The sequence below is a fragment of the Ahaetulla prasina genome, chromosome 1 (assembly GCF_028640845.1).
Source record: "Ahaetulla prasina isolate Xishuangbanna chromosome 1, ASM2864084v1, whole genome shotgun sequence".
In the NCBI taxonomy this organism is placed as follows: Eukaryota; Metazoa; Chordata; class Lepidosauria; order Squamata; family Colubridae; genus Ahaetulla; species Ahaetulla prasina.
Window position 1 is genome coordinate 3558770 of NC_080539.1, and position 12657 is coordinate 3571426.

General features: G+C 50.3%; 1 protein-coding gene across 1 annotated transcript in view; it reads right to left on the reverse strand.

The window, feature by feature from the left end:
• Positions 1–1714: 1714 nt before the first annotated feature.
• Positions 1715–12657, reverse strand: part of NCOR1 (nuclear receptor corepressor 1) — a 195279-nt gene continuing 184336 nt past the window's right edge. Inside the window, exons 45-47 of the mRNA XM_058163993.1 lie at positions 10399–10620; positions 7311–7493; positions 1715–5707 (exon numbers count right to left, since the gene is read on the reverse strand). Of these exons, the coding sequence (XP_058019976.1) occupies positions 5505–5707; positions 7311–7493; positions 10399–10620 (608 nt within the window). The 3' untranslated portion in view covers positions 1715–5504. The remainder of the gene's footprint in view (positions 5708–7310; positions 7494–10398; positions 10621–12657) is intronic.

Sequence of the window (12657 nt, forward strand, 5' to 3'; positions counted from 1 at the left end):
TAGGAAAGGCCAACAAGGAGAATGAGGTAAAAAAAAAAATTTCCTGTGAATTTGAAACCTGGAAGCTCCAATCCTGGTCTCACGAAGCCTTTTTTCCTTCCTGGACGACATCTGGGTGCAGCAGTCAAGTAGTTTGCAGAGAGGACCTGGGTTCAAATCTCTGGAGCCGACGGATTCAAAAAGAGGGTCGAAACTCAAGAGAGCAGCAAGGGATCAAAGCCCTGCTGAGAAGATGGGAAGTCTGGACGTGTCGTGTTTAGTCCCATCAGTGCTTGGGGTGCTCTTCTCCCCAAATTTTGAGAAAACCAGGACATACTAAGAGGGAAGATTAGGGGAGCGTTTCTCAACCTTGGCAACTTTAAGAGGGAAGGACTTCCACTCCCAGAATCCCCCAGCCAGCCTGCTTTAAGAGGGGAGGACTTCCGCTCCCAGAATCCCCCAGCCAGCCTGCTTTAAGAGGGGTGGACTTCCACTCCCAGAATCCCCCAGCCAGCCTGCTTTAAGAGGGGTGGACTTCCACTCCCAGAATCCCCCAGCCAGCCTGCTTTAAGAGGGGTGGACTTCCACTCCCAGAATCCCCCAGCCAGCCTGCTTTAAGAGGGGAGGACTTCCACTCCCAGAATCCCCCAGCCAGCCTGCTTTAAGAGGGATGGGCTTCCACTCCCAGAATTCCCCAGCCAGCCTGCTTTAAGATGGGAGGACTTCAACTCCCAGAATCCCCCAGCCAGCCTGCTTTAAGATGGGTGGACTTCCGCTCCCAGAATCCCCCAGCCAGCCTGCTTTAAGAGGGGTGGACTTCAATTCCCAGAATCCCCCAGCCAGCCTGCTTTAAGAGGGATGGGCTTCCACTCCCAGAATCCCCCAGCCAGCATGCTTTAAGAGGGGAGGACTTCCACTCCCAGAATCCCCCAGCCAGCCTGCTTTAAGATGGGAGGACTTCCACTCCCAGAATTCCCCAGCCAGCCTGCTTTAAGAGGGGTGGACTTCCACTCCCAGAATTCCCCAGCCAGCCATGCTTTAAGAGGAAGGACTTCACTCCCAGAATCCCCAGCCAGCCTGCTTTAAGAGAGGAAGGACTTCCTCCAGAATCCCCAGCCAGCCTGCTTTAAGAGAGGTGGACTTCCTCCCAGAATCCCCAGCCAGCCTGCTTTAAGAGGTGGACTTCCTCCCAGAATCCCCAGCCAGCCTGCTTTAAGAGGACTTCCTCCCAGAATCCCCAGCCAGCCTGCTTTAAGAGGAAGGACTTCCACTCCCAGAATCCCCAGCCAGCCTGCTTTAAGAGGAAGGACTTCCTCCCAGAATCTCCCAGCCAGCCTGCTTTAAGAGGAGGACTTCCACCCCAGAATCCCCAGCCAGCCAGCTTTAAGAGGAGGACTTCACTCCCAGAATCCCCAGCCAGCCTGCTTTAAGAGGAGGACTTCACTCCCAGAATCCCCAGCCAGCCTGGTTTAAGAGGGTGGACTTCCTCCCAGAATTCCCCAGCCAGCCTGCTTTAAGAGGGGAGGACTTCCACTCCTAGAATCCCTCAGCCAGCCTGCTTTAAGAGGGGAGGACTTCCATTCCCAGAATTCCCCAGCCAGCCTGCTTTAAGAGGGTGGACTTCCACTCCCAGAATCCCCCAGCCAGCCTGCTTTAAGAGGGGAGGACTTCCACTCCCAGAATCCCCCAGCCAGCCTGCTTTAAGAGGGGAGGACTTCCACTCCCAGAATCCCCCAGCCAGCCTGCTTTAAGAGGGGAGGACTTCCACTCCCAGAATCCCCCAGCCAACCTGTTTATTAGTGAACTCTGGGAGTTCTAAATCCACCCCTTTCAAGCTGCCAAGTTTGAGAAAAAACTTGCTTTTTGGTGTAATTCTCATGCCTTCCTTTGCACCCTTCAACAGGGAAGAGATTTAAGATTTACCAACAGATCCCTGGCAGCTGCTCACAGGCTCTCTTGGGGGCATGGGCGAGAGCGGGGAGAGAGGTCAAAGGTCCCCCCCCAATTTTTCTGGGCGCAGCCATCATGAAATTCCTGCTGTGGAGTGCATATTTTAAACACCCACCTTTTTCCGCCCCCCTCCCCCCCCACCGCCACGAGAAAAGACGGACTGAAGGAAATTTTCGCAAACCTGCCTTTTTTTATTATTATTATTACTATTATTCGATTGGTCTGAATTGTAGAAGTCACCATTTTACTCGTAAAATGCCTGGGCACCAACAGAACAGAGACATGGATTGGGGGGGGGCGGGCGTTTGGGATTCTTCTTCTCCACCGCCCCCCTCCCCAGAAAAATTAAAATTTGCTGAACATAATAAGGGGAAGAACAACAGCAGGGGGTCAGAAATGATTGACAGGAGAAAAAAAAACAACCACCCAGAATATCTATTCTACCTTCCAAAGTAGGAAATGTTATTTGAAACCACAGAAAGGGGCCAATTTCCATGTGCAAAGTAGACCTTTTTTTAAAAAAAAACAACCACAAAATCTTTGGAATTTTGCAAAAAGTTCCAATTATTATTATTAATATTATTTTTCATGGGCTTCCCAAAGTCTGTAATCTCTCGCATTTCGCCCGCCGCCCGCTGAAAAGTCAATGAGATAAATTTGCAAGTGCCTTTCTTTGCAAGGGTGTGTGCTCGCTTTCTGACTTATTATTTCTTTACTCATAAATACGACGTCTTTGCCCCAGTGTGGGTTTCCGGTTGTGCATTTTGGTTCGTGAACGGAGAAAATGGTTTAAAAGGCAACACAACTTCAGCCTTCCCCTTTTTCCCCCCTCTACTTCTTCACACCTTGCAATGTTATATAGCAAGCCCGACGGGAGATTTTTTTTATTTGATTTTGATTTTTAATCAAACCCTGGATGAAAACTGGGAAGGCAACACACACACACACAAAGGGAACAACACACCCTATTGGGATGAAATGACAGGCGTCAATTGCATTTGCTAAAGGCTGCGATTTCTCTCTGCTCTGCAGAGGACTACAACTCCCAACTGCACAGCCGTAGGGGTGGGTATCATGTTGGGATTGCGAGAGGTCCTTTCCACAAATGAGCTTTCAGCAAATTTTTTTAAAGCCGTGTTTCCCAATCTCCACGGCATCGAAGAGAGTGTGGACTTCCAACTCCCAGAATTCCCTAGCAGACTGGGGGATTCTGGGAGTTGAAGTCCACACCTCTTAAAGTTGTCGAGATTTCGTTAAATGCTGCCCTCAAAATTCGCCAATGCTATCCTATAATGCCCCCGAGGGAAATTTGAGCCTTTTTCATGAAACGGGGAGTGAAAAAGAGAGTTACAGGACAGATTGATCTTTAAATTCAAGTTTTTTTTCTTTCTTTTTTTTCCTTGGTTGAGGTTCTCCAAAATTCAACCCGGTCCAAGGTTCGAATGCTTTCACAAATCTTCTCGCAGCGACACAAAATTGGCTTTTCAACCCAGCCCGTCCATCTGTGGCTTTCAAATGCAAACCAGAAGCCGCCTGCCAAGCGACCCTCCTCAAAAAAGCATGGGGAATTCTCTAGCAAGGCCAACTGAACGGGCCAAATTCTTTTGACCCAATCCACAATGTATTTATTTATTTTTTATGGGAAGAAATGTGCATTTGGGAGGCGGAGGTTTCCGTTGAACGAACAGATTTGAGACTTTGGCCTCGCTCCTCGGCTGAAGACCCACCGGGAAGTTTTCCTTTCTATCGGGAGAAAAAGCAGCTGATGATTTCGGGAGGGAAGACAGGAAGGGAGAAGAGATTTTATGGGAAGGAAGGACTGTAAAAGAAAAAAAAAGAAAGAAATTAGATTTGGATTGAGGAAGAGAATAAAGCCCGGACATTTTGAAAGAGAGAGAGAGAAAGACCCACGCAATGGTTTCTTCCTAATGTTGCCGAACAACTGTACCGGGGTGTGTGTGTGTGTGGAACAAAACAAAAACGCAAACAAAACAAAAACAAAATTAAAATTACAGCATGGCATAATCATTAAAAAGATCTCGGTTATTCCAGCAGACCAGAGATTTCAAATGTACAGATCTCGCGGAAGTCGGGGGGGGGGTCAGTTCTCAAAAGGAAAAAAAACAAACATACAGGTTTTCCACAAGTTTTTAACAACCACAGAAAAAGGGGAGGGGGAGGAGGGAGGGCAGAGGGTTTAGATTTGAGGGGAGGGGGGGGAAGAGAGAGAGAAAGCAAGTCACGCTGGAGAGCAAGCCGGGTCGCTATGTACGGAAAGACGGAGGAAGGGGGGAAAGAAGGAAGGAAGGAGGGAAAGGAGAGAAAGAGCAAGGAAAGAAGGAAGAGGAAGGGAAAAGAGGAAGGAAGGGAAAAGAGAGGAAGAAAGGAAGGGAAAAGAGAGGGAAGAATGAATGAATGAATGAATGAATGAATGACGGAAGGAAGAAAGGAAAAGGGGAAAGAGGGAAGAAGGAAAGAAGGAGGGAAAGGGAAAAGAGGAAAGAAGGGAAGAGAGAAAGAAAGGAAGGGACGAGAGAGGGAAGAATGAAGAAAGGAAGGAAGGAAGGAAGGAAGGAAGGACAAGCGAGGAAGGAAGGAAGGAAGGAAGGAAGGAAGGAAGGAAGGAAGGAAGGACAAGGGAAAAGAGGGAGGAAGGAAGGAAGGAAGGAAGGAAAAAGAAAAAGAGGGAGGGAGGGAGGGAGGAAGGAAGGAAGGAGCAACCTGGCTGGGCCAAATTGCCCCCTCCCTTAAAAAGAAAGGGTCTCTCTTTCTCCCCCCCTCCTCATTTCTACAGACAGATGATGCTAAAGAAAGTGTGTGGGGGGGAGGGAGTCCTCTTGCTCGCACCCCAAAAATTTCGGAAGCATCTTAACTCTTGAGACAAGGCCTTTAAAAATATATATATATATATATATATATATATATATATGCATATATATATAACGACACCCCCCCCAAAGTTTACAACAATGATTTTGAACACCAGAAAGTCTAGCCAGGGTTTAAAACGGGTGGGTGGGTGGGTGGAAGGAAGGAGGGGGGGGGGACTGTGCAGAAACACACTGCAGAAAAAGTTACTCTTATTTACAGAAGAAAGATAAATTTTTTTTCCTCTTTTTTTTTCTCCTCTTCTTCTTCTTCGTTTCGCAGAGAGGTTTGGGAATAGCACGTCCTATTTATTATTATTTTTCCTCCCCCTCTTTTAAAAAAGGAAAAAAACCCCAAACCCCAGAACTCTTTACACGTATTTATCTTCGGGATGCCGGCTGAAAAAAGGGGTAAAAATTCTGTATTTCTCTCCTTCTGACAGTCTCGGGGCGTTGGGGGGGTGTGTGAGTTGTGGCTTTTTTTGAAGAAAAAAAAATGCAGCCATTCCTTAACCCCCAACTTGGTTTTTTTGCAAACTTCCCTGCTGAATATTCTTTCTTTCTTTCTTTCTTTCTTTCTTTCTTTCTTTCTTTCTTTCTTTCTTTCTTTCTTTCTCTTTCTTTCTTTCTTTTCTTTTCGTGTTTGTGTGTGTGTCTCTCTCTCTTTTTTTCCCCCCGAAGCAGAGCACTCCGATCCGTCCGTCCGTGTCAGTCGTCGCTGTCAGAAAGTGTCTCGTACTGGGCAGAGAGCAGAGGGGCCGGTTCCCGCTCCCATATCCGGCTGGGTTGGTGTGCGGTGGCGGCGGAGACAGCCGCCTGGCCGGCGGAAGGGGGTGCGCAAGCCATGGAGGTGGGCGGCGTGTTGCTCAACATCCGGATGGTCAGTGGGTTGTAGGGAAACTGCGTGGAACCTGGCAGGGAAGGGGAGGGGGGGGGAGAAGAACAGGGGGGGGGGAGAGGCAGGTTAGAAGTTTGGCGTTCCTCGAACTTACCGTTCGTGCCGTTCGACCGTTCGTGCAAGGACCGTTTGAGAGGCGTGGAGGGATGGGATTTGGGGGTAATTCGGCCGCAGGGAGTGCTTGACTTATAATGACTCGTTTAGTGACCATTGGAATAGGAGGGGGTTGATGGGTTTTGGGGTAATTCGGCTGCAGGGAGTTCTTGACTTATAATGACTCGTTTAGTGACCGTTGCAATAGGAGGGGTTGATGGGTTTTGGGGTAATTCGGCCGCAGGGAGTGCTTGACTTATAATGACTCGTTTAGTGACCGTTGGAATAGGAGGGGGTTGATGGGTTTTGGGGTAATTCGGCTGCAGGGAGTTCTTGGCTTGCGACAACTGGTTTAGCGGGGGAGGGGGGGTTGAATAGGAGGGGATGATGGGTTTGGGGGAAATAGAGCCGCAGGGAGTCCTTGACTTAAAATAACTCATTTAGCGACCGTTTGAATAGGATAGGATGATAGGGTTTGGGGTAATTTGGCCGCAGAGAGTGCTTGACCTATAATGACTCGTTTAGTGACCATTGGAATAGGAGGGGGTTGATGGGTTTTGGGGTAATTCGGCTGCAGGGAGTGCTTGACTTATAATGACTCGTTTAGTGACCATTGGAATAGGAGGGGGTTGATAGGTTTTGGGGTAATTCGGCTGCAGGGAGTTCTTGGCTTGCAACAACTGGTTTAGCGGGGGTTTTTGAATAGGAGGGGATGATGGGTTTGGGGGAAATACAGCCGCAGGGAGCCCTTGACTTAAAATAATTCATTTAGCGACCGTTTGAATAGGAGAGGAAGTTGGGTTTTGGGGAAATACAGCCACAGGGAGTCCTTGACTTAAAATAACTCGTTTAGCGACCATTTGAATAGGAGGGGAAGATGGGGTTTGCGGTAATTAGGCCCCAGGGAGTGCTTGACTTACAATAATTCGTTTAGTGGCTGTTTGAATAGGAAGTTCAAATAGGGGTCACGTGATCTCCTTTGGCGACCTTCTGACCAGCAAAGTCAATGGGGAAGCCAAATTCATTTAACAACCACATGACTCATTTAACAAATACAGTGATTCACTTAACAACCATGGCAAGAAAAGTCATAAGGGGGGGGCAAAACTCACTTAACCGATGTTTCCCTTAACAGCATAATTTTTGGCCTCAAAATTCAGCCATTTGGCAAATGTCTCGCACTTCTGACGGCCGCAGCGTCCTGGGGTCATGTGATTCCCTTTTGTGACCAGATTTATTTAACAAGCATGTTGCTAATTGAACTCAGCAAGTCCAGTGACTCACTGAACGACTGTGGCAAGAAAGGGCGTAAAATGGGGCGAAATTCGCTTAACGACGATCTCACAGCAACAGAAACTTTGGGCTCCGTTGGGGTCGTAAGTCGAGGACTACCTATATTTAAGGGTCACGTAGAGGGTATTGCGGTAACATTCCGATAAGCATGCAATTATCTTTAATAAGAGGGTTCTAAACACCTGGACCACCCATTTTGGACACACCTGGGCCATGTTGGCTGGGCTCACCTGTCGAAGAGGGCCGGTCCTCCCACGACCAGGCGGGGGTCTGCCGGTGATAGTCCCCTTCCGAGTGCACTGAGGAGACCGAAGAGGGGCGCTCCGTGCCCAGGTAGCCCTGGCCAGGAAGTGGCGACTTGGACTTCCTGCTCCCGGATTTCCCCATCAGTTTCTGTTTGCTGAGTCCTCCACCTGGAAGAAGAGGAAGAGGAGGAACGGAGTTATGGGAAGCACCAATAAGAATCAGCAGATTTCACCTATTAAACCATGGCTCGCTGGGGGATTCTGGGAGTGGGAGTCCTCCCCTCTTAAAGCAGGCTGGCTGGGGGATTCTGGGAGTGGGAGTCCTCCCCTCTTAAAGCAGGCTAGCTGGGGGATTCTGGGAGTGGAAGTCCTCCCCTCTTAAAGCAGGCTGGCTGGGGGATTCTGGGAGTGGAAGTCCTCCCCTCTTAAAGCAGGCTGGCTGGGGGATTCTGGGAGTGGAAGTCCTCCCCTCTTAAAGCAGGCTGGCTGGGGATTCTGGGGTGGAAGTCCTCCCTCTTAAAGCAGGCTGGCTGGGGATTCTGGGGTGGAAGTCCTCCTCTTAAAGCAGGCTGGCTGGGGATTCTGGGGTGGAAGTCCTCCCTCTTAAAGCAGGCTGGCTGGGGATTCTGGGGTGGAAGTCCTCCTCTTAAAGCAGGCTGGCTGGGGATTCTGGGAGTGGAAGTCCTCCCTCTTAAAGCAGGCTGGCTGGGGATTCTGGGGTGGAAGTCCTCCTCTTAAAGCAGGCTGGCTGGGGATTCTGGGGTGAAGTCCTCCCTCTTAAAGCAGGCTGGCTGGGGATTCTGGGGTGGAAGTCCTCCTCTTAAAGCAGGCTGGCTGGGGATTCTGGGAGTGGAAGTCCTCCTCTTAAAGCAGGCTGGCTGGGGATTCTGGGGTGGAAGTCCTCCTCTTAAAGCAGGCTGGCTGGGGATTCTGGGGTGGAAGTCCTCCTCTTAAAGCAGGCTGGCTGGGGATTCTGGGGTGGAAGTCCTCCTCTTAAAGCAGGCTGGCTGGGGATTCTGGGGTGGAAGTCCTCCTCTTAAAGCAGGCTGGCTGAGGGATTCTGGGAGTGGAAGTCCTCCCCTCTTAAAGCAGGCTGGCTGGGGGATTCTGGGAGTGGAAGTCCTCCCCTCTTAAAGCAGGCTGGCTGGGGGATTCTGGGAGTGGAAGTCCTCCCCTCTTAAAGCAGGCTGGCTGGGGGATTCTGGGAGTGGAAGTCTTCCCCTCTTAAAGCATGGAAGGCTGGGGGATTCTGGGAGTGGAAGTCCTCCCCTCTTAAAGCAGGCTGGCTGAGGGATTCTGGGAGTGGAAGTCCTCCCCTCTTAAAGCAGGCTGGCTGGGGGATTCTGGGAGTGGAAGTCCTCCCATCTTAAAGCATGCTGGATGGGGGATTCTGGGAGTGGAAGTCCTCCCCTCTTAAAGCATGGAAGGCTGGGGGATTCTGGGAGTGGAAGTCCTCCCCTCTTAAAGCAGGCTGGCTGGGGGATTCTGGGAGTGGAAGTCCTCCCCTCTTAAAGCAGGCTGGCTGGGGAATTCTGGGAGTGGAAGTCCTCCCCTCTTAAAGCAGGCTGGCTGGGGGATTCTGGGAGTGGAAGTCCTCCCCTCTTAAAGCAGGCTGGCTGGGGAATTCTGGGAGTGGAAGTTAATGCACCTTAAAACGGCTTAAGATTTGGAAGCATTGATTTAAATGTCCTTTTTCTGTGGGCTATTATAACCCATGTTCCAGAGAGTTATGGTTTTCTTATCTCTTAGGGACTACAAGGGAACTCTTCTGTCCCCCTCCTCAGTCCGGGAGACACGAGCGATGACTTAATTAGCCGGCAACTATCAGCTCTGGCAGCAAACTAGTGAGCATCTGCCAAATGTCTCTGTTATCTCTCTTGATGCCGATGAAACCAGGAACAGGAACAAACAGTACTTCAGCTCTAATTCCCTCCCTCTAAGCAGTTGATTTGCTTGCCACGAAGTGGCATAGCAGCCCTTGCTGCTTTTATATCCTGTGGGGTGTGGCTCCATGACTCAGCACTTCCTAGGCCTGCCCCACCCCTGCTTCTGTTGTTCCCTCCTCTCCTGCCTAGGAAACCTGGGGTCTAGCCAGGCCTGATTGCCATCAGCTGGGTCTGGAGGCGTGGCCTGGGGGGGGGAAAGAGTCAGGGGACGGAGGCCTCGTTATCTCTTCCACCTGGCCTGCCTCTGGCTCCTGGAGCTGAGCCAGGGAAGCCGGTGCTCCCGAGGTAAGTCCTGATGGCCTTCCCCCTCACTTTCTGAGTCACTTTCTGGCAGGGCCCCCGGCTCTGGGGGCGCAGACACAACAGGTACCCTTTCTTACCGCAATCTGCCAGCTCAGCTCTGGGGAAATATGCATTTGTGTATGTGTGTGTGTTGTATGAAGAATGCAACCTTTTTGTAAGATATCAGTTTCAGAAACTCCCCAACAGAAGCGCTTCAGGTAGTCCTCGACATACGACCAAAACTGATCCCAACATTTCTGCTGCTAAGCGAGACAGCTGTTCAGTTGAGTTTCGCCCCGTTTTACGAACCTGTCTTGCCAGAGTTGTTAAGCGAGCCACAGCAGTCGGTAAGTGAGTCGCACCGTTGTTAAGTGAATCCGGCTTCCCCGTTGACTTAGCTCGTACAGAAAGTCGCCAAGGGGGATCGCGTGACCCCGGGGGAGGGGGGGGAAAGAGACACTGCGACCGTCATAAATAGGAGTCAGTTTGACAAGAATTTTGATCACACGACCAATGGGGATGCCGCAACGGTCGTAAGTGCGAAAAACGGTCTCAAGTCGCTTTTTTCAGTGCTGTGGTAACTTCGGTCACTCAATGAATGGTCGTAAGTCGAAGACGACCCGTAGCAACGATAAATCTTTCTTTCCCATCACCAACTTTTTTGTAAAAAAAAAACCACGAAAACAAGCAGGAAAGTTAAGGCTGACCCTGCCGGGGGGGAAGGGGCGGGGAAGGATGGGAGTTGTAGTCCGACAACACCTTGCAAAGAACCTAGGGTAGCGGGAGACCCATCTCAGCATCATGTCTACCTCAGAAGGGACCAAATTCGGCCCCGTAATGCTCACCTGGATTGGGGGAGGGGCTGGTTTCCTCCCGCCGAGTTTCGCTGTTTGTGGGTAACGATCCGCTGGAGCCACCGGGCACCAACCCCATGGGCTGCCCCATAACCAGGCTGTGGTCCTCGCCTTTGTCGTCGAAGCTGCCCATCAGGGCTTTTCGGATGATGTCCTCCAGACCCAGGTTGCTGGCGGGATCGGCCAAGGACGGGTTTCGGGCGCTCACCGAACCTGGAAAGGAGAGGAGGAAGGATGAGAGAGAGAAAGGGGGCGATGCTCGTACAAGAGACCCCCTCCCAGCCCTAAGGACGGCTTCCTTCTCGGAGGGGATTCAGGTTTTTACAGGCAGCTCCTCGATTTATGACTTCGATCAAGCAATCGGAATAGAGCTGGAAGGGGCCTTGGAGGTCTTCTAGTCCAACCCTCTGCTCATGGAGGAGACCCTATATATTAGGCAATTTCAAATTTTTTTTACTACCAGTTCTGTAGGTGTTGCTTGGTGGGCGTGGCAGGGGAAGGATACTGCAAAATCTCCATTTCCTCCAGATCAGCTGGGACTTGGGAGGCAGAGAATAGATGGGGGCAGGGCCGGTCAGAATTTTTACTACCTGTGCTGTGGGTGTGGCTTGGTGGGCGTGGCATGGCTTGGTGGGCGTGGCATGGCTTGGTGGGTGTGGCTTGGTGGGCGTGGCAGGATAAGGATACTGCAAAATCCCCATTTCCTCCCGATCAGCTGGGACTCGGGAGGCAGAGAATAGATGAGGGCGGGGCCGGTCAGAATTTTTACTACCTGTGCTGTGGGTGTGGCTTGGTGGGCGTGGCATGGCTTGGTGGGTGTGGCTTGGTGGGCGTGGCAGGGTAAGGATACTGCAAAATCTCCATTTCCTCCTGATCAGCTGGGACTCGGGAGGCAGAGAATAGATGGGAGCGGGGCCGGTCAGAATTTTTACTACCGGTGCTGTGGGTGTGGCTTGGTGGGTGTGGCTTGGTGGGCGTGGCAGGGGAAGGATACTGCAAAATCCCCATTTCCTCCCGATCAGCTGGGAATTGGGAGGCAGAGAATAGATGGGGCCAGTCAGAATTTTTACTACCAGGTCTCTAAACTACTCAAAATTTCTGCTACCGGTTCTCCAGAACTGGTCAGAACCTGCTGAAAGCCACCTCTGATACCAGGGGTCTTAAACTTGGAGCATCACGTGACATAGCAAGACTTTTTCCCCCTTCGCGAAACCAGGCGTGGGCATGGGCAGGGCATGTGGCATCCTGCCCATGGGCCGCGCGTTTGACAGCCCTGCTAGGGACCGTTTCAGAGTCAGCTGCCAAGCGTCTGATTTTTGGTCACGTGACCATGAAGATGCCGCAATGCCCCATGAAGGGGCCGTAATAGCTCAGGCTGTTAGAGCCTGTTATTAGAACACAGCTGCCTGCAATTACTGCAGGTTCAAGTCCCACCAGGCCCAAGGTTGACTCAGCCTTCCATCCTTTATAAGGTAGGTAAAATGAGGACCCAGATTGTTGGGGGGGCAATAAGTTGACTTTGTAAAAAAATATACAAATAGAATGAGACTATTGCCTTATACACTGTAAGCCGCCCTGAGTCTCCGGAGAAGGGCGGGGTATAAATGCAAATAAAAAAAAAAAAGTGTGAAAGATGGTCGAAAGTCACATTTTTCAGGGCTGATGTAACTTGTAATGGCCACTAAATGAATGGCTGTAAATCAAGGACTACATTTGATCAATGGGAAAGAAAGAAAGAGAAAAAAGATAGAAAGAAAGGAGGGAGGGAGGGGGAGGGAGACAGAAAGAAAGTTTAAAAGAAAAAAAAGGAGGGAGGGGAGGGGATGGAGAGAGAGAGGGAGAGAAAGAAAGAAAGAAAGAAAGAAAGAAGAAGAAGGAAGAAAGAGAGAGAGAGAGAGAAAGAAAGAGAAAGAAAGAAAGGAGGAGGGAGGGATGGAGAGAGAGGAGAGAGAAGAAAGAAGAAAGAAAGAAAGAAAGAAAGAAAGAAGAAAGAAAGAAAGAAAGAAAGAAAGAAAGAAAGAAAGGAGGAGGGAGGGATGGAGAGAGAGAAAGAAAGAAAGAAAGAAAGAAAGAAAGAAGAAAGAGAAAGAAAGAAAGAAAGAAAGGAGGGAGGGAGGGATGGAGAGAAAGAAAGAAAGAAGAAAGAAAGAAAGAAAGGAGGAGGAGGGGATGGAGAGAGAGAGAAAGAAAGAGAGAGAGAGAGAGAAAGAAAGAAAGGAGGAGGGAGGGGAGAGAGAGAGAAAGAAAGAA